The 21,662-nt window shown below is 48.1% G+C and overlaps 1 protein-coding gene across 3 annotated transcripts in view; it reads left to right on the forward strand.

Annotated features, from left to right (window-relative positions):
* Positions 1-21,662, forward strand: part of LOC138510563 (uncharacterized) — a 1,136,503-nt gene that overhangs the window by 145,639 nt on the left and 969,202 nt on the right. For all 3 annotated transcript variants that reach the window (XM_069626321.1, XM_069626322.1, XM_069626323.1), the window contains exon 3: positions 12,409-12,450. In XM_069626321.1, coding sequence (XP_069482422.1) covers positions 12,418-12,450 — 33 coding nt within the window. In that variant the 5' untranslated portion in view covers positions 12,409-12,417. The remainder of the gene's footprint in view (positions 1-12,408; positions 12,451-21,662) is intronic.

Consider the following 21,662-nt stretch of genomic DNA (forward strand, 5'->3'; position numbering starts at 1 on the left):
AGTGCCCTTGTAGCACTAAATCATATCACCAGCCCCTGAAACTGACATCACCAGATACTTACGCCCCTTTTCAAAATGCCAATGCACGTCTCTTGTCCATGTTCTCTGTGCGCAAGATATTAACGTGTCTCCATGGAAATGCCAGGAAACTTCTTTCCTCAACAAGTAAAAACAGACCCTTTCTGAGCAGACAACATTTCTTTTTCATTCGTTTCACTGTATTTATAGTCGATCGCTGTGACTCATTACTGCACTGTTGAGCTATCTTCCTAGTATGAAGCCACGCAAACAGGTACTTACACTAGCACAACTGAGGTCCTTTAGTTTTATTTACATATTTGTCATATAATGGCAACAATACAGCCCTACCATTATGAGCCTGAGTATTCCGAAGAGGAACTAATGGAAAGAGAAACAGAAGGTGGAAACAAGGGGGAATCAGACCATAGTTGGGAAGATGAATCACCGGAGCATGACCCTGAGCCTAGTCGCATGGAAGGCGTTTCCACCTGGTGTACCTGCAATCATTGCAAGGTCATGCCAACTGAGGTGGAGAACTGCTGCTGCCAAGAAAACTCTGGATGCTCAGCCTACATAGCCGAAGAAGACACACCACCGATATGCGTTACCGAGCTCCATGACATCAGGGCAGCCTGCCTCAGAAGGTCTGTGTTGAGGATTATTATGGCTCTTATGCACAAACTTTGCGTGTCAATTCGCCACCGCAATCCAAGTACTCATTACTTACAATCCAAGTAATGAGTAAGTATACTCTAGATGTGATGTAATTTTGACCACTGAGACGACTAACATTTCATGTTGTTCTCCTACATTGCTGTAACTTCGATCGATCACTGACGAATTAATTTACTATGTAAATTGAATACATTTCTCTCTCTTATTGCAAATCAGAGTGTTCATCTCTTACGTGTATTTCACTTTTAACTAAACAACAATATTTGTCTATGGCCCAAACCGTTCTGGCTTGAATGGGTGTTCACTTCTATAATCTCTCTATACTTCAAAGCCCAAGTTTTTTCCAGAAAGTTACTTTTGTAAGGGCAACTATGCCATAGAATTCAGGATGCATTTTCGACTAAGGTTGTACACTTATCTGGTTCTTTCAATTAAAATGTTTATGTTTCTCTTTCACAGGTGGTACAGGCTGGTGGTCTGCTTTTCGATTACATGGTGGCTTTATGGGAGGCTTGGATTCCGCATTCGACGAGTAATACCTGCATGTGTCGTTCGAGCCATTTGTACCAAATTCCCCAGTGAGAGCATACAGTACAGGGGATTTTCACACACTCTGCTGCAACCACAAGTATACAATTTGAAGTTTGTTTGTGCCATCCATCAACATATCAAGATCACCAAACTAAATTAAATACAAATGAGCATATACGAATAGTTGTTTTCTATTTTTCAGTGAGTCAGGAACACGCTCAATCGTCTATAAGGGTCATGAAAGAATAGTTGGTGCCCTTTGCGCTCACCTTGTCCCCATACATCCCCCCTCCAGTAGTGGGTGGGTGGGAGCGGTCACTGTGCCAAACACCAGGTAACACTCAAAGGGATCCTCCAGAATCAACCTAAGTTTGTGTCCCGTCAGCAGTGTTAAGGACCTTTTGCGCTCACCTCATGCCCATCCATCCTCCCTCCAGTATCAATGTCAGTTCACACCTATGACCGTGCGCTCCCAAGGGGGATGGGTGTGTGGGAACACTCAAGTTGGCAAATTGTTTTCCTGTGATTTCTTGCTGAGCGTTACGGTACAACTGGTCTGCTGCCCTGGTATTACTGAAAGCAATCTAAAAGTAAATATTGGTTTTGACTTCCCAAGAGCTCCCTTTAGGTGTTCCAAATAAGGTTATATGCTTTGGTCTTTGTACCTTCAAGCATTGTGTTGTGTTTTTATAAATGTGGTGATATATAATGTGATAGTACTTATTTCTCCCAAGATTTATCCGGGCCTACTCATATTTAAATAAACCTTTTATTTTTTACAATACTTAGTGTTTCTGTGTTTCTGTGTTTCTTTGGACCGTTTGAATTACAATTTCATTTGTACTTATTATACGGCCCTCTTTCCCTCCTAAGATAAGCCTAGCTGCTAAGCCTCAGTTTAATGTTTTTACTAAGCCCTTATTTTGACTTCAGAAAAACTGCCCTAACAGCCTGCCCATAGCAGACGCAAAAAGTTGTTACAGGTATGTTTCATATATGTACGAGGTCGAGGTGCTTCCCATCGACAATAAGTTTGATGAAAGGGTAATTGAAAGGGGTAAAAAGCTTGTCATCACAGACATAAAATCTATCCCATGGCTCCAGTTGTCTACATGGATATAGCCCTTGCATCACTTGACGGTTTCGGACCAACACAACCGATACCTTTTACGCACCAACATCCCATAAAGGTATTTGATGTTGGCTGGGTTAGCCTGTGCTCCCAAGCCGCTCTCATCTTTTGAAAACTGATCTGCCACCAAGGGCACTTCCAACACTTATAGTGGGAAGCAATTCATCGCCTCAGGCTCTTCCTGACTTGCTACAGCCTTCCCAAGTGGAAACATTTTTTGCTTCACCCACGCGATCGTATGCTTTCACACAGTACTGCAATGTTGAGCACAAGGCTAGCCACTTCTCAGGGTTGGACCAGAAAGTTAGGGAACGACTCCGACAAATTATCTAATGCTTAAAGCGTGATAAGCAACCTTTTGCTTTACAGGTTGTGGCTGTGTTTTCCTCATTTTTTCGTCCCATAGGACTCAATGGGAATGGGGAGGTCAGATGCACTGGCGGAATGAAAGGCACCCGCGAGCACAACTCAGAGTTTGCCGGTCCGGATACAACAGTACCGGCAAGCTTACTGGTACCGTTGTATCTGAACCGGCAAGCTCGTAATGAGGCCCTTTAGTCTTGACTGCCTACCAAGCTATCTAGATTGGTCTGGCTTGTCCAGAAAGTTCCCCTGTTTCACTAAACCGAGGGTGGCCTCCTAAACTTTGGCAGATCAGGTAAGAGTTTAGAAATGCATCTTAACACCCTCCTCGAGCACTTGTACACCCATAGGTCCTCCTTCTTTACCCTATGCACTAGCACAGTCGATTGGCACAAGGCCTAGTCGAAGCATGAATGTAACTTATTTAGTATGGGCATGCAATGTTACCTGTCTAGCATGAAGGCAGAGAGGGCTGGCTCATGGTGCAAGGGAGTATGCCTAAATTATAGTAAGCGCTGTGCAATTGAAGGCTGCCCCCTGTTATACCCACACCAGAATTAATACAACCCTGTAGAGAAATAAGCAAAGAGATAGCTTGCAAGGATAACAAGGTTTAATTGTACAGAATACAAAAAATATCAGCAAAGGACTCTGCTGTTCGAGAACGTTGGGACTCTAGAATTAATGTTGGTGCCTTTAAGAGGCCACAGCATCAGTAATGACATCACATATAGGGTTTAAACCCACACAGTTGATTGGTCAGAAGGTATACATGATCCTTCTCCATAGGAGATGCCAGGCTAAAATTGGTTTGTTTCTCAGCCGTCTGTCGATTCCCACGTGGGTTAGCTGGGCTCATCTGTCCATGGAGTGAAGTTCAAGTCTCTCATAAGTTAAATTGTGAAAAGTATGATAAGATGCTAAGCCTACTATTACATCACTCTGGAATGCACTTGGGAGGCTCTTGGGCTGGTGCCAGGGGGAAGGGAGGAAGAAATGCAGTCACACTGACCCACACATTCTGCGCTTTGTGCCATGAAATAGTGCTGGACCAGGGAGAGGCGGAGTTTCGACTGAATTTTCTTACAGAGAAGATATATCCAGGGAGGTAGCAGCAATACATACCGTTCTCGATTGTTCTTACATTCCTGTTTCGAAACATATTTTACATAGCTGTTTGTAACTGTCCTTGATTTTATGAAGCACTTGCTCGAAGCAGCGTCTTGTCCAGTTTGTGTGGCATTCTTTCACAAAATCAAAACCTACACGTCTCTGGCTTCAACCACTGAAAACAGGCAGCTATTGTTATTTGGCCTTGAGCGAAAGTCGGCAACTGTTCGAAGGACACAATGAGTCGAATCCCCACAAAGAATGATAAAATTTACTATATTGAAAGTGGACATATGAAAATGTAGTTTCCATTTCTGCGATCTGTTGTTCTGAGCACTTACTCAGCGTGACGAGAGAATGGACATTCCTGAAATTATGTAAGCTCAACTATACATATTATTTGTACAATTAAAAACGGCATGTGTGCTGTGTGCATAATGACTAACTCTGCGACGTGCGATTTGATCAAAAAAATTGACACAGAACTTTATGTTATGTTGAATGATGTTCATACCTCGCACTATAAAAAACTTAGTACGTAATTCGCGGTTTATCTGTCTAGCAATGATTGTTATTTGAGTATAGTTGAAAGAGGAGTGAATAGAGGTTTAATTTTTTTGGACGTATTGCTTATTGGCCTTGTCATGGGTTGTTAGCTGGAGCATATTGTGACGATTATTCATCGAAGACCCGCAACCACAACCTGTATGCAGGCTAATGATATCTAAACTGCTTTGTCCCGTGGAATATCCTGGTGTGCTGTCCCCATTGTATTGGTGTGCACCATTAAGTGGGGATTGGGAGAGGGGTGGGGGCTGAACCTTTTCCGTCGGCACTTGCTTCTACTTTTGATCACTGATCTTACCAGTTCTGTTATAATGCCATCTGACTGTGGTTCAACATAAAATGTTACTATCTCTGTCTTTATTTTCTGGTGGGTCTGCTATGTTAATTGGGTGCATCTGGTTCTCCATCCCATTGGGAGCTATACCTACGTCACAGCTCTAACCTTTCATGCACATCATGGTCTCAAATACTCCTCCATGTTGTCATGTGTGTGTTCATTCTGTGTGGTTTGTGTTTATGATTAGGTTTCATCCTGTTTCTGAATTAAATGGTAATTTGTTATATTAGATTCCAGAACAGCTACTAAAATACATTATTTTATTCTGTTATCTACACAGATAGATTGTACCGTTCTGCGTATGCCATAGTTTCCTGCAACCACCAGATGGATTTTTCAATCAACATTGGTGGATAACCATGAGCAGCACTTTTTGTATAACCGTGATGTGGGACGGCCGACAGAGATCAATCTGCCCTTTGGCGGTACCAGCAATAAGGAGCAACCTGTCAGCGTTCACCATCTAACAACATGCTGAAGCGAAAGCGTTGCGTTTGAAAGTGCAAAGAATACATATCTTTTCACTGACGCAACACCATGTGCATCATTAGAAAGCTTTGCTGGTGTAACATAAGGACACACAATTGGAGTGCAGGGATTGATCAATCGTTCATCGCAATCGGCGTACCATGAGGAAGTTACAAAGAACATTTGAAGCATGCAATGTTTTGCTAGCTATAACTTGTATGGCAAACAAATATCATTCATTTTGTGGACTTAATATTCTCTTGTGAGCTTTCTTTGATAAATAAAAGCACTTGCTACATTGTTTTCTTAAAATAATGTTTTGCTGTCCTATTTGGGACAAGAAAGAAAAGTGAGAGGATGTGTGTGTTTATCTTCCTGGTTCTGTGTTAAGTAACGTTATGGCGTGGGTGATGCCGGGGCACGTTTGGTTACGCTGGCCAGGAACGTCATTAAAATAGGTGGAGCATATCGTTTGGACTAGTGATGTCAGCTTCAGGGGTGGGTGATATGATTTGCTGCAAGGGCACTTGAACTTAGGTTGATGTATCAACGGATAAGATTAGCACAAGATGGCTGCGCCCAACCAGGTGTTTTTGCATGTGTAAAAGTGAGGAAAACTAAGGTAAGATGCATAGGAAAATGTTTTAAGATCGAATGCAGTATGCTTAAAAATACATGCCGGAACGATCGGGACAATAAAACTTTTGACCCACCTTCACCTTTAAGTAAAGCCACCAGTAATTGCTGTACACATCTTCTGGCGGGTTTCAATTTCAATTGACTGCTTTGCAACAGGTGTTCCTTTTTTTATTTCCTGCAAATAAGCATAAGTACATGTAAATTATCTACATTCTCAATCTTCATTGGTCAGTTTACAGGGCACCATGCATATTGCTCGGCTGTACTGGCCTCGATATACCTTATCCCCTCACTTGCAAAATGCATTTCAATTATGCTTCTAACAAACAATGGACACGCCCGGCTAAACTGCTTCATTTTCAAGATGGGGTTATTCGCCACTTGAATAGCCCACAATGTTTTAGACACACATTGTTCTGCCCCTTTCTCAACCCTTAGCTTTGTTAATGGCTGCATTAGGCACATTTTTTATGATATTTTTAGGACTCAACGTGTGGCATATTATGTAATGATTTAGCCATATAGGATATTTCCAAAAATTCGCGAGCATCCTGCTGCAGATCATCAATTTTATGCCTGGTGCACCATCTGTGAAAGTGTTGTTTTAAACATGTTTTCACCACTATAGCTGTGAAGCCCTGAATGGCTAGGATATCAACCCAGGTCACAAGTGATTCGTCTGCATTGTCTTTAGTGGAATACATTCCTTACATAGGCAATTATCACGATACCCAGAGTTATCAATTTGATTTGAACAGTAAACACAATAAATATTGACCGTGGGGGTCATTTAGAGTTTGCCAGTATCCCGCTGGCAATTCCGGCAGGATAACGGCAAATGGGAATACTGTTACCAGCACTTGTCTGTGCCGGTTTCAATAGTAGATCCTTATTCCATGGGGTCCCATATGACTACAGGAGGGATTTTGCCAGTATTACTGTCAAAGGTATTACCATGCCAGTGCCAGCATTTTCCTTGCCAGTAGTGGCTCACCATCTCCAGAGCCCTGATTCGCTCCAGACTGGACTACTGCAACAGTCTCTTTCTCAATCTTCCTACCTCTACTCTCTGACCTCTTCAACTTATCCAGAACAGAACCGCGAGACTTATCCTTGGCCTCAAGCCCAGACAATGCATCTCTCCAGCGATTAAATCACTCCACTGGCTCCCCATGGCTGCAAGGATCAAGTTCAAGTCTTTCTGCATAGTCCACTAGGCGTTCTGGGGTCAGGGCCCTTACTATCTACAACGCTCTCTTCCTAAATACTCTCCTTCTAGAGACCTCTGCTCAGCCTCTGCCAACTCTCTGCGGGTGAGCCATTTTTCCAAACAGAGATTTGGGAGTAGATCCTTTTCCTCTGCAGGTGCCTCCCTCTGGAACTGTCCCTGCCTCTCTCATCTTGAGCCAGACCGCCTTAAGTTCTGGAAACTCCTCAAGACCTTGCTATTCTCTTCCTCTTGCTCTCTCCCTCTCCCCTGCTAACCTCCTTTCTCTTTCTCTACTGCTTTGCTCCTTTTTTCTCTTCTCCAACCTGCTCAGTTTTCTGACTGGTTGGCTGGTGCACCTCCAGAGCCTCACAGGTCCCAGGCACACCCTCCAGTGTTGCACTTGCCTGCGAGCCTCTGCACTCTGTTTGGCACTACTGCACCTGGAATATGTTCCAGGAGAGGGCACCACTCTGCACTTAACCCAGGCCACTGCTGGACTGGGCGCACTTGTATCCCTTCCTCCTCCCTCACACTTCCTGTCCGTGCACTTACACAACCTAGTACAGTAGTTTATTGTTATTGTTGTTTCTCCCTCCTCCCCCCACTGTTTGTCACAGACTTACACTAGTAGATTTGCCTCTGGCCTAATATGCTAGTAATTGTTATTTGATCATTCAGAATCTTCTAGGCCAATGAATGACAACTGTATTCCCTTGTTCCCTTCCCACCTCAAAGCGCTTTGAAGCACTTCACTTGTGAATAAGTGCTTTACAAATAAACAATTACAATCACCTCCAGCTCTTAGCTGGAGGTATATCCTCCATCCCTACCAGCAAAGTTGTCATTGACCAGTCCATTAAAAGTGCTGGTAAACGTTATTACTGAGACTTTTTCTGTGTACCAGCCAACTTATAATGAGGCCCAGATGGCTCTGCTCATTGCCGTCCTTATTACCAGATAGAGGCTGTAGACAAAAATTGAAATGCATTGTTTTATCTATGGCTAGTTCTGACACCCCTACAAAATACAAAGTTTGCTTTAAAGATATATGCAACTGTTCAAACGCTGTCCAATATCCATGCTCAATTACCCCTTATTTTTCCTAAAGGCCCAGGGGGCCAGGGGATCAGGGTCACTCTCCGTAAGCATAACGGCATCATTCTGCACAATCTTGGACTTGTATCCATTGTCTTCAGGCTCCATTTCGTCTAAACATGATCGCACAGGTTCTAGCCCCTTGGGCTTCTCAAGAACCACTTTGCCACCTCAGGTAGCCATTTCCAAATTAGCTGTGGCTATGGGTGAGTATGCCGGAATGTTTTGAATAAAATCTCCAACAGACCAACTCACAACATTGGTGATAAGCGGCGGGTCACTACTGACAGAAAGTGTAGCCATATTCTCACTGACCTCCCCAGCTTCATGATCCACCATCAAATCCTGAGAGTCGTCCATTACATCAAAACTGTTGCATCCTCCCATAAGATAGTAAGGTGTATAACTATCATTGGAATCACAGGAGCTGCAAGGAGCTGTTTTCCCCGCATCATAACTGTAGCTGTTCATAATTAGTTTCCTTGACACCATGCTGGATAGCCCCAACAGCTCTGAAGAGCGTATATGTTTTTGAGAACCGGAGTAACAACTGTATATCCGTGTTGTAAGACCGACCCCTTATAGCTTCATAGCTTTAGAATCACCAATAGGCATATACCTATTTATATCCAATACATTGTTACACTTATGCAATTTATATACAACGTATATAATATGTATTTAAAAAAATGTGGAGTTCTTCTTAAATTTATATAAACATGATTGGGGTTTTTATCAAACTTATACAAATTATTGGGGTTCTTATCAATTTTATATAAAATGTGAATACAAATGTTTGGGGGTCAATTACAGTTTTTGGGGTTCAATCACATTTATAGAGGTTTGCGGGCATGGAAAAGGGCCGGGGCACCTGTCAACTGGAACACTTGATGAATGGTATCCCACCATATTGCTGATTTGTGGCTGGAATTTTCTCTGTTAGAGATGGGGCAGGGGATGATATAAATCATAAAAACACCATGCCATGATAATGCAAGAACAGTCGACTCTGGAGTTAAAGGAGAGGCCACTTAACCATTTGATGTTAATATAGCTTCTCGACAGGGATGCTTTCTTAGTCCACACTTTTTAATGTGTTGAAAAATGATAGAGTGTACGATTTATGAGTGTCCCCGGCAGATTCTATTGTTGCTGGTGGGAAAAAGTTGCCCGTTCTCCTATCCATGAAGGATGCAGTAATTAGGAATAGAACTGCCATTTCCCTAAAAAAGGTTCTTAATGGCACTGGAAGAGTACTGCTCTAGAAAAACCTGATAGTTATTCAGAATAAAAGTAACATTTTGATTATTGGTATTAGGAAAAATAGAAAGGAAATGCACACACGTTTTACAGCACTAAAACATGGGGTCCTAATTATTACTCTAACCTGAGGACAATGGATAACACATTTTTTAAATCCCTTTGCTACTTATAAAGTCCTCTCGGATGCAGCAATGAAGATGAGAATTGGGAGTTTACAGTATATAATGATGGATAGCCTTATGGCAATTTACATTATAGGTTCGACTAACCCAACTTTGGTTTACCTTTAATGGATATTCTCAGTCTCTCCATTCAAGTACCATTCAATGGCTGCATCACGTTTCTGGTGTTCTGTCAAATACCAATCTCAATGTACTTTAGTCCTCTAAGCAAAGTGTATCTTCTGGCAATAAAAATACTTAACTCGCTATTGGTCCGCTTGGGTTAACCATGAAACAGTCAAACTTGTTTTTGTCGAGTCCAAACTGTCCTTATTGTATTTACAATATGAAGGTACTTCAGCAATGAAAACAAATTTAGGCAGTGATCTGCCACATGACAGTAGAGTATTGTATCTTAAACCTTGGCTCAACATATTTACTCTGGCAAGTATAGTAAGGCACAAAAAAGTCTAATATGCATTTGTCATAAGGCTATATTACTGAAACTTTGCATTAGTGGAAGTGCAATTAACACAAAGGCAAAACTTACTCTATTGGAAAAAACATTATTTGGCAACATTTTGGCAACATTTTGAACCCAGCTAGGACTAGGGCAAACAATGTGTTTTTGTACCAGGTACATTTTTGCTTGTGTACTAATTACACTTGAACCTGTTTAAATCCTCTGCAATACCAGCTTATGGAATTGTGATTTGGGTCTTGAAGAAAACCTATGCCATTTGCTATTTTTTTGTTCTTTGTACCAAGATATATGTAGGATTGGTTGGGTCCAACTCTTAAAGAATCAATGTTAAAACAGGCTCTGAAGCTACAAAACTGGCCTTCAACTTATCCGAGATCAGTCTAGTTTGAATTTAGGAGTGTATTTTTGGGGAATGGAAATGGCAAAAGAATTATGCAATTTTAATTGTAATTGTTTATTTGTATAGCAATTATAAACAAGTGAAGTGCTTCAAAGCGGAAAGGGAGCAAGGGAAAAACAGTAGTCATTCTTTGGCCTTGAAGTTTCTGAATGATCTAACAAAAAAGTAACTAGCGTACTAGGCCTGATGGCATTTCACCTGGTGCATGAAGTGTATCAGGAGAAACCAGATTAGGGATGGGAGACAGAGGGGAACAAGACAGAACTTACTATGCCTAGTAAATTCAGGTCATGCAAGTGTACAGAGGAAAGTGCAAAGGAGAGGGAAACAAGTGCTCCCAGTGCATCAGGGTCCTAGTTTAAGTGCAGAGAGGTTATCTTTCTCATGGAACATATGAAGATGTGCAGTAGTGGTTAACCCTCTCATGGAACGAATGCTAAAAGTGCAGAATGCTAAAAGTGCAGTAGTGCCGAGCATAGTGCAGAGGCCCGTAGGCAGTGCAAAGATTGGCAGGGGAGCCTCGGACCTGTGAGACTCTGGAGCCAGGCGAGCTGTCGTCAGGGCCTGGCAAGCAGTCTTCTGTAAAAACTGAACAGGGGAGAGATGAAGGAGTGAAGCTGGAGAGAAAGAAAGAAGAGGTTAGCAAGGGAGACAGAGAGAGAAAGGACGATGAATGTCTGGAGGAGTTTCCAGAACTTAAGGAGTTCCGGCTCAAGGTGGAGAGAGGCAGGGAGGCTGGCTGTTCCAGAGGGAGGCACCTACAGAGGATAAAGATCTACCCCCAAATCTCTGCTTTGAAAAACGGCTCACACGCAGAGAGTTGGAGGAGGATGAGCGGAGGGGAAAGAAGGAGAGTATTTAGGAAGGGAGTGTTGTAGATGGTGCGGGCCCCAGCTCTAGAAGGCCTAGCGGACTATGCAGAGGGTCTTGAACTTGATCCTAGCAGCCACAGGGAGTCAGTGGAGGGATTTCCATGCCAGAGCGATGTGGTCCTTGGGCTTGCGGTTCTGGTCTGGATGAGTTGTAGCGGGCTTTGAGTAGAAGTAGGAAGAATGAGAAAGAGGATGTTGAAGTAGTCCAACCTAGAGAGAACCAGAGATCTGGAGAAGGTGGGCCTTTGGTGGAAGGTGAGAAAAGGTTGAATACCTCTGAGAAGGTGCAGCTGGTAGTGGGACGTTTTAGAGATGTCCGAGATGTGAGAAGAAAAGGAGAGACAGTGGAGTCAAAAATGACCCCCAGGTTTTTTGCCTCAGTAGCAGGTGAAGGCGCAGGGCCAAGGCAGGCCAGCCAGTGGTACATTGGCAAAGCGGGGGCAGGGGTCCCAATTAATACGATCTTTGTCTTACTAGCATTGAGGCAGAGATCGTTAGCAGAACACCAAGACTGAAATGTGGACAGTCAGGAATGAGCGAGGAGGAGGAAGAGGCCGAGGGTAGCCTGAAGGCGAGGGTAAAATGAGTGTCATAGTAAACTGTTGTAAACTGAATTGACAATCCAAATCTACTGTGTTTAAAGTTGGTCCATTTTTGGATAGGTCCATTGGATATTACATATGCTTATTGAAGGATTTTAATGTACATTTGGTGATGTTTTGTAAACAAATGTTATTTCATTTTATTAACGTGTCATGTGTATGTTTGTATGTATGTTTTATTGACACATTGTCTGAAATACACATTTCTACTACTACATGATCTTTTCTATCGGCAGCGAAGACTGGTACAGTTTAGCACAGGAATGGCTATTGTTCATTATCAGGATATTCAAAACTGTATTGCATTATTATTGATGTGGACTAAACTGCTATAACTTTAACATGTGTTTTTCCCCAAACTTACAGATGAACAGTCTTTTGTGATTTTAATGATGTCATGTGTTAGCGGGCGGTATAAAGTAGACTAAGCAAGGCATGTTGTTTGATGACTAGAAATAATGAGTGTGGCTTTTTGCAGGGGGACAGGATGTTTAACGATGCAGATGATTCGGTATTCCAGGTCAGCACCTCTTGAATTTATACTTATAAGTAATATATTTGTAAACTTACTGCTGGAAATGTTTACATATTTTGTCACTTTCACCTATTCATAGTTTGCTTCCCATTATTTGTTAGTTCACCAGGCCATGAAATATGGTTGAAAAGTATTGAAATTCAGAACTGTCAGTCTCTGGTGCAAACCCTTGGCAGTTTTAGCGTGTAAGTGCGCACTTGTGCTATTGAATATCAGTACTTTTATAGAACTGTATGTGATGAGACCCAGTGACAGGGGGTACCCGATGGTATGGTTACAGGGGGCAGCTGCCACCACAAGCAATGTTTGTTATGTTATGCCCAGAGGAGGACCACAAGAGCTGCTCTGGCCCAGTCCACGCACCCAGCTCCATGAAAGGTGATTGCCACTTGCTGCATACCTCTGAATCCATTGTCTCTGAGAAATACTCCCATCACCAGAAGTCCAAAAAACATAATGAAGCCTCACTTTGTGGATCTCCTTTGGGGGCAGCCCAAGCCAGAGAGAGCAAAATGGTTCCATGTGTTAATATCCCGGCAAAAATATTGCGATACAAAAATATCGCCATATTTTTACGGCAATATTGACCCATGGACCCTGCGGAAGCCACCCCTGCAACCCCTGCATTATTTTAAGATGTTTGGGGGACACCCCCGCAATCCCTGCTCCCACAAAATATCCCCCCCAAACGGCCATATGTACGGCGATATTTTTGGTGGGGATATTTTGTAGGGATACCAGCAAAACGAGTTTTACTGTAACTGAGAGATTTAATTGTGGCATACCGACAGGCTCACATGGTAAAAAGCAGCAGGACCACACAGGACAGGGGGCGGAGTGCAAGGCTGGACTGCTCTGCAGCGTGCATACTATGCGGCTGTCAGGTGGATGGAAAGAAAATAAAGAAGTGGAAGGAGTGAGGAAAGAGGAGGTGGAAGGGGAGTGGGAGGAAATGAAGATGAGAGTGTTGGCTGGTGGTCAAAGTCGATACAAGGGAGGAAATAGCCCCCACATAGGTGGTTGGGTGTAACTGTAAAGACTGGAGGGAGGGAACAAGTTACTTACCTGTAACTGTTGTTCTCCAGCATGGGTCTGGCATGGATTCACATGCTCATGAATATTCCCCGTCGTCAGGCTGGGAATCCTCGGTAAAGAAAAAACCAGTATCAGTTTCGTTTCTGATCTGTCTTTCGTAGTAATAACCAATCACTGGTCTCTGCGTCATACTGACCACAGCCAATGACTGCCCTCTACCTAAGCACCGCCTCTGGCAGCCATCTTCAGATTTGGAAGCACGTGAAGTGGCAGTATGACCAAGTGAAGAGCCGCAGAGGGGTAGGCGGGAGGGTTCGCATGTGAATCCATGCCAGACCCATGCTGGAGAACAACAGTTACAGGTAAGTAACTTGTTCCTTCTCCAGCATGGGGTCTGGCATGGATTCACATGCTCATGAATAAAGAATACATAGCAGTACACACATGCACAACCACGGGAGGTGGCAAAGGCTCAACATTAAGCATCACATCAACTCAACATTAAGCATCTTACCTCCTCACCAGGCTCACCTCAGGCGAACAGGTTGCGCAGCACTGCTTGGCCGACCCTGGACTCCTCCCTGGAATCCCGGTCGACGCAGTAGAATTTCGTGAAGGTGTGCGTCGACCTCCACGTAGCAGCCCTGCATATGTCCAGCAGGGGCACACCAGATAGGAATGCCGTGGTAGCTGCGATCGCTCTGGTGGAATGGGCTCTCGGACGGCCAGGCAGCGGTCGGTTTGCCAACCGGTGACAGCACATGATACAGCCGGAGAGCCATCTGGAGATGGAAGCCTTCGAGAGAGCCTTCCCCTGATTGACAGGTCCAAAGTTCACAAAGAGTTGTGACGTCTTCCGAAAACCCTTCGTGCGGTCCACGTAGAACTTCAGCGCTCTAGCTACATCCAGCGAGTGCAAAGTCCTCTCAGCCGGCGACGAAGGCGACGGGAAGAACACAGGTAACACCAAGGGTTCGTTGAGATGGAAGTCCGACGGTACCTTGGGCATGAAGGAGGGGTGCGTCCTGAGCACTACCCTCGTATCGTGGAAAGTCAAGTACGGGGCCTTGCAGGAAAGGGCCTGGATCTCTCCCACTCGTCGTGCGGAGGTGATGGCCACAAGAAAAGCTGTTTTCCACGATAGAAACTTCAACGGGGCCGAGTGCAGAGGCTCGAACGGAGGTCCCATGAGCTTGGTCAGCACCACGTTGAGCTCCCACGCCGGGGCCGGAGCCTTCACCGGCGGGAACGATCTGAACAGTCCCTTCATGAACTCTTTCACCAGACGATGAGACCACAAGGACGTCCGCCCCGTGGTTCTGGTGTATCGGGAGATCGCAGCAAGATGAATCTTGATGGACGCGTGTGCCAGACCAGCTTTGGCCAGCGTCAGCAGGTACGGCAGTACTTGGGGAGCCGTAATCCGTAGAGGGTTAATCTTCTGTGCGTGGCACCAGACAGAGAACCTCTTCCATTTGTGTCCGTAGCATTTAAGAGTCGAGGACACCCTGGCCTTTGCAAGAACCTCTCTGCAATCGGCCGGTATGTCGTATCCTCCAAACTCTAGCGCTGCAGGAGCCAGGCCTGCAAGTTCAGCGACTTCGGGTCTTGGTGGAGGATGGCGCCTCCTTCCCTGGAGAGTAGATCCGCATCCGCCGGCAGCTTGATCGGCGGGGACGCTGACAAGTCCAGAAGGTCCGGGAACCATATCTGCCTCGGCCACGCAGGTGCGACGAGGATCATCCTGCACCGTGACCTCTTGAGCTGGTTGACGAGCCGGATTAGCAGAGGCAAGGGAGGGAACGCGTAGAGGAACAGGCCCTCCCAGGGGAACGAGAAAGCATCGCCCATGCTCCTCGCCTGGGGAAACCTGCTGGCGAACCTCCGGCACTTGGTGTTCGTCGCCGTCGCGAACAGGTCGATCTGGGGTGTGCCCCACCGTCGGAAGAGGCGATCCACCAGATCCTGCCGTAGTTCCCACTCGTGGCACGAGCGCAGCTCCCTGCTGAGTGAGTCGGCGATGGTGTTTTTTATCCCTGCCAGATGAAACGGCACCAGAAAAATCCCTTGGGCGACGGCCCAATGCCACAGGTCCTGCGCCTCCTTGGACAGCGCTGGGGACCTGGTTCCGCCCTGTTTCCTGATGTAAAACATGGTGGTGGTGTTGTCGGTGAAGATCCTCACCACCTTGCCCTTGAGGGACGGAAGGAAGGACCTGAGGGCCCAAAACACTGCACGGAGCTCCAGGACGTTGATATGCAGGGACTTCTCCGTCGGGAGCCAGAGTCCCCTTGCGTGCAGATTTTCGGTGTGCGCTCCCCACCCTTCCAGGGAGGCATCCGTGGTCACAGTCTCCTGGTGGGCTGGGGTCTGGAAGTCCATGCCCGCCGTCAGATGCGCGCGGGTGCCCCACCACCGTATCGCTCGTCGGAAACTCTCGTCGAGCTTGATCCTTTCCTCGAAGCTGCCCGTCGTCTGGATCCAGCGCGCATCCAGGAATTCTTGCAACGGGCGCATCCGGAGCCTGCACATGGGAATGAGGTAGATGCAGGAAGACATCATCCCGAGGAGGGACTTGATGGACCTCACTTTGGCCGCGTCGGCCACCAACATCCGTTGCACCTTGCCCAAGATGGTCCTGGTCCTCTCCTCCGACGGGGAGGCCAGAAGGGACACTGTGTCGAGCCTCGCTCCCAGAAACAGTGCGACTTGCGCGGGCACCAGGTGGGATTTGGCGTAGTTCACGGAGAATCCCAGGTCCGTGAGGAGTTGGACGGTCCTTGCCGTGTGGACCACGGCGAGCTCCCTCGTCTTGGCGCGGATGAGCCAGTCGTCCAGGTAGGGGTAGACGTGAATCCCCTCGCGGCGCAGCTGCGCCGCCACCGGTGCGAGGCACTTGGTGAATACCCTGGGTGCCGACCGTAGTCCGAAGGGAAGGGCTTTGAACTGGTAATGACGCCCTTGGACCACGAATCTGAGGAATTTGCGGTGCCCCTTTAGGATGGGAATGTGGAAGTAGGCATCCTCCAAATCCAACGACGATAGGAAGTCTCCTTCCTCCAGCTGACCCAGGACGTGCTGGAGGGTGACCATCCGGAACTTCTGCGCCTTGATGAACTTGTTCAGACGTCGCAGGTCTAGGATGGGGCGCCATCCTCCCGTCTTCTTCTTCACGAGGAAGTATCTCGAGTAGACTCCGGAGCCCCGAAGCCTCTTTGGGACGAGTTCGATGGCGCCCTTTCTGAGCATCGCCTTTACCTCCAGGAGAAGTTGAGGGACGTGAAGTTCTTTCCTGGCCACGGGGGGGACGCGCGGGCACCTTCTTTGAAACTCGAGCGCGTGGCCCCGGGCCAGGGCGTCCAGCACCCAACGGTCGGTGGAGATGGACTCCCACACGCTGACGAAGCCCGCCAGCCGGCCTCCCACCGGGGTGCTTCGGTGGGGGCCCGACCCCACGGCCGGTTCAATCCTGCTTGGACGCGGCCTTGCCGCCTTGACCTCCTTGGCGACGACGGCGGGGTCCGCTAGACTTGCCTCGTCCTCTGTAGGCCTCTTGCGACGACGAGCGGGCCGCTTGACGGTAGGAAGCGAAACCGCCGCCGGAACCTTTGGAGGCGCCCTTGCCTCCGCCGCTCCGAAAGGGCGTCCGTCGTTGCAGGACTCCAAGGGCCCGGGCCGTCTCAGTATCCGCCTTGATGGCCTGAAGGGAATCGTCCACTGTCTTCCCAAACAGGTTGTTCCCGTCGAAGGGCATGTCCAGGACTCTGGTCTGGACGTCCTGCCGGAAGTCCGTAGCTTTGAGCCATCCACGACGTCGAAGGCAAACGCCGTTGCCCAGCTGGCGGAACCCAGTGTCGGCGATGTCCGTCGCCACGGTGATGGCGTGGTCCGAGGCCACCTCACCTTCCTGCAGGATCTCAAGGGCCTCCGCCCTCTTGTCGTCCGGCAGAAAATCCAGCAGGGGAGCTATCTTGTACCAGAGCTCCCTGTCGTAGCGGGCCACGATAGCCAAGGCGTTGGCCGCTTTAATCGTCGTCGCTGCCGACGAGATGACTCTACGTCCCATAGTATCCAATTTCTTTCCCTCGCCGTCCGGCGGGGAAGTCGATGTGGAGGCCGCACCCCCCCCCGCTTTCTTCCTGGCTGCTGCGGAGACGACGGAGTCCGGGGTAGGCTGCGCCCGGAGGCATAGGGGGGCCGTGTCCGGGACCCGGTACTTTTTCTCGTACCGGTCTCTTCTAGCTGGCATCGTGGAAGGGTTCTTGAGGAGGGAAAGGCCCTCATCCCAAATGTCGTCCAACAGAGGCACTGCGAGGACCGTCTTCCTCTTGGCCTCGCGCCGCTGATAAAGGAAGCCTTCCTTTTTCTTCTCCTCAGGGCAGAGTTGGAAAAGCTCGGAGGCCCTGGAGATCATGGAGTGGAAAGATCCGATCTCGTCGGGCGGAGAGGCCCTGGTGGGAGGCGACGACGGAAAATCCTCGTCGTATGCCTCGTCGTCCGTACCCGTCGCTGCCGTGTCAGTCCCCGTATCATCCCCTCGGGTGGACGGGGAGGAGGGCTGGAAGGGGCGCGACGGTTGAAAAGGAGGTGGTGGATGGATCCTTCTTTTCTTGGTAGGGGGAACACCAGAAGGTCCCGGTTCTGGATCCCCCGACGGGAGAGGTTCCTCCGTCGGTAACGGTAGCCTCGTCCTTATCTCGGAGCATAAGGACTGTATGGCCAACAAAATGGCCGCCGAGTTGTCTTGCGGCGCTGGCAGAGGGGAATCCGACGGGCGAGCAGGGGCCCCGTCGGTATCCTCGACGATGTCGTCGTCGTCACCTGCGTCGGGGTCCATTCCGACGGGCTGGCCTTCTTCCACGCCTAGGCCGTGGCTTAAGACCTCGATCAGCTCCTCTTCTGAGGTTGAGGCCGACTCTACGACGACGCCCTGCCCCCCCTTCTTCTTCCCCACGGAGGGTTTCACGGGGGTCCTATCGATGGGCACAAAGGAAGACTCCCTCCGAGGAGGCAGGGAGATTCTGGGCCCTGAGGTCGCCACCACTGGTGCAGCCACCACAGGCTGAGCCAGGGCTGCCGCGACCGTTTCGATAGAGGGCTTGGTCGGATGGATCAAGGCCTTCACCACCTTAGGTGCGCTCACCGCCTTATCCTTGAGGGAGGGGGCACTGCCACGCTCCTCCTCTGCCTTAGAGCTCGACCGGGGCCTCTCCAGGAGCTTCGCCGGGTGCTCGGCCTTCCTCTTACCCGACCCAGAGCGTTGGCTCGTGGTTGATGGTGCCGGGGAGGGTGCGCCCTGCCTGGCGCCCGTAGAGCCCGACCGTTCGGCGCTCCCGGTGCCAGCGGACTCGCGGTGCTTGGCCTTATGTTGGGCCCCCGTCGCCGGGGCGCCCTCAAAGGTCTTAGAAGACCGCTCGGATTTCTTCTTCTTCTCGCCAGACGGGCTCTTACCCTCCAGCCAGTTGGCGAGACGTTGATGGCGGTCCTTCATGGTCCGTTCCGACATGTTGCCGCAAAACGCACAGTCCTTCTCCACGTGCGTCTTGTCCTCATTAAGGCAGTAAAGGCAGAAAGAGTGTTCGTCCTCCTTGAAGACGTTCTGCAGCTGGCATCCAGGGCAGACCCTGAACAGCTTTCCGGGCGACGAGCTTCCCTTCTCCTGGGCCATCTCCGAGACCGGGCCTGAGAAGCTTCTGGAGTCCTCCGAAGTGTAGCTCGACGAAATCTTCACCCTTGAGGGGCACAGATGAATCCGACACGGGTCCCCGTTGATCGGATGTAGGATCGGTGGAGCTTGAGGCTCTTTTGACCGAAAGAATCGAAGTTTTTTGTGAAAAGCGCGAAAAAATAGCACTAACGCTCGAGAGCAATAGCACGAGGATCCCAACACATGAACGTGCGGTAAAAAATCTGAAGATGGCTGCCAGAGGCGGTGCTTAGGTAGAGGGCAGTCATTGGCTGTGGTCAGTATGACGCAGAGACCAGTGATTGGTTATTACTACGAAAGACAGATCAGAAACGAAACTGATACTGGTTTTTTCTTTACCGAGGATTCCCAGCCTGACGACGGGGAATATTCATGAGCATGTGAATCCATGCCAGACCCCATGCTGGAGAAGTATTGGTACTCCTGCTCTCTATATGGCAGAGTAGAAGCACAGAAGACCCCAGCCAAGATACTCTATAGTGTAGTGAATGTCGAGCAATCAAGGCTTAAGCTCTCAGGAGGTGATGCAAACTGGTTCTCAAGTACATTGTAGTTCCCGAGTGCCCACAAAAGAATGTCCACACACTATGTTAGTGAAAACACAGTTCTTTATATAAATAAGGTTTCAACTATATAAACAATCACAATAACACACGTTGTGCTCCGACAGTCCAAACATTTAAAATATATATAGTCTCAATGTGGTACCACAATTACTTCTAAGATTCCATTAAAATGCATCAACTGTAGACAGTTTCAAATGGAATACAAATCAATTAATAAAGTGAACCAACAATAGACTTGAGGAGGAAAACAAGTTGGTTAAGCAACTGACAGAATACTGGGCCCCTACCACTAGGCACAGTTCTGTGTGAGAATCCCCCCACCTGGGCAACCTGTAAATAAGATAAACAAGCCCAGTCCTTATATTGTTTATTAGAGTCGTATTTCCTTCTATAAAAGTTCTACCACCCCAATGTACCTGTTTTAGTATAGTATAGTATAGTTCGATGTTGGGTCGTCCACTGATCCTTCTTGAGTGTCTCCCTTTAAGGCAGGAGCCACGGATCGTCGAGATCCCACAAAGAAAAGGTTGAACAAAGGTAGCGAGGCAGCAGCTTTGGTCCTGGCGGTGTTCGTCGACGATCGGTCGTCCTGCGAAGATGAAGCGTGCAGTGCACCTCCACAATGATAGTTTGTTGCCGCAAAGAGTCAATGAAGAACGCTGGCCCAACAAGGACGCCGGCATCTGGCGTCAGCGAATGGGACGTGACCACAGCGGGCTTCCGGATCTTCGTCGGCATCTCTGAGGTCTTGAGGTGTTGGGAAACCCACCCGCTGATTCTCCTCAGTTTGTAGCTAACCTTGACTTTCTCCGGCGGGACAAAGCAGTCGACGGTGATGAGCAAGGGAGTCCTTGATTCAAATGTCTTAGGCAATGGAGCGTTGCGGCTCCGGTCTACGAGGTTACAGTGATACCTCCGAATCTCGGTCGACGGTGAATGACTTCAATGTCAAGGCGCTTTGCTTCGAGATTCCACGGCGCTACCCGTCTTTGGGCGGCAGCCTTTCGAGGACTGATTTCCAGGGAGCCTTGGCGAAGGTTAGCTGGTGCACGAAGATCCTTCGCAGCTTGGGAAAAGGTCTCCTAGCCAGGTCCTCTCTCAGATCAGTTCCTTGACGGTCACGCAGCTTTCGGATTAGCGAAGGACAGCAGCAGCAATTCTTCTCCTTCCAGCGGGCCTCAAAGTTAAGCATCAGTTTCGACATCAGCTTCTGAACGATTTCCATCAATGAGAGGTCCCCAGATAGACTGTTGGTCTCTCCTTACTCAGCTGGGTCACACTCAGGCAACCAATCATTCAGAAGGGCATTCAGGGAGGCAGGCAGACAATCTGGCTCGCAGTGCATTCAGGCCATTCACTTCACTACAGACACTCACAACAAGGAATGTGCATTGGGACAAGTACCCAGCCATTCTGCACTCCACACTGCATTCATACCAGTTTTGGGCAGGGCTGTCTCATTCTTTGCGTCACACCCTAGAAATCAGACACCCACAAAATGAAGTGCATATTGGTCACACACTCCATTCACACAGATCCCACCTCAAGGGTGTACCCACAAAATACAGTTGTTGGGAAGCCTCCAGCAAGTCTGACCTGGACTTCCCCACAACACCATATGGAACTTCCACCCAACAGCCAATCAGGTTAAGGGACAGTCAGGGCAGGTGATAGAGAGCAAGAGGCCACAGGGGTCATCTTGTCCCTATCAGGAATCCCCTGATTCCTTATGGCAGGGTCTGGGTATCCCAAAATGGAGGATACTCAGAGCACCTGTCAAATTCATCATGGAGCTGCCACCAGCCCATGCCCTGCTCTGTGGGCCACACACAGGTGCCCACAACATACACTAGGGGTACAGGGTTGCACTCACACCCATGGGCGCCATA

The sequence above is a fragment of the Ambystoma mexicanum genome, chromosome 6p (assembly GCF_040938575.1).
Source record: "Ambystoma mexicanum isolate Mex_15411 chromosome 6p, UKY_AmexF1_1, whole genome shotgun sequence".
Lineage (NCBI taxonomy): Eukaryota > Metazoa > Chordata > Amphibia > Caudata > Ambystomatidae > Ambystoma > Ambystoma mexicanum.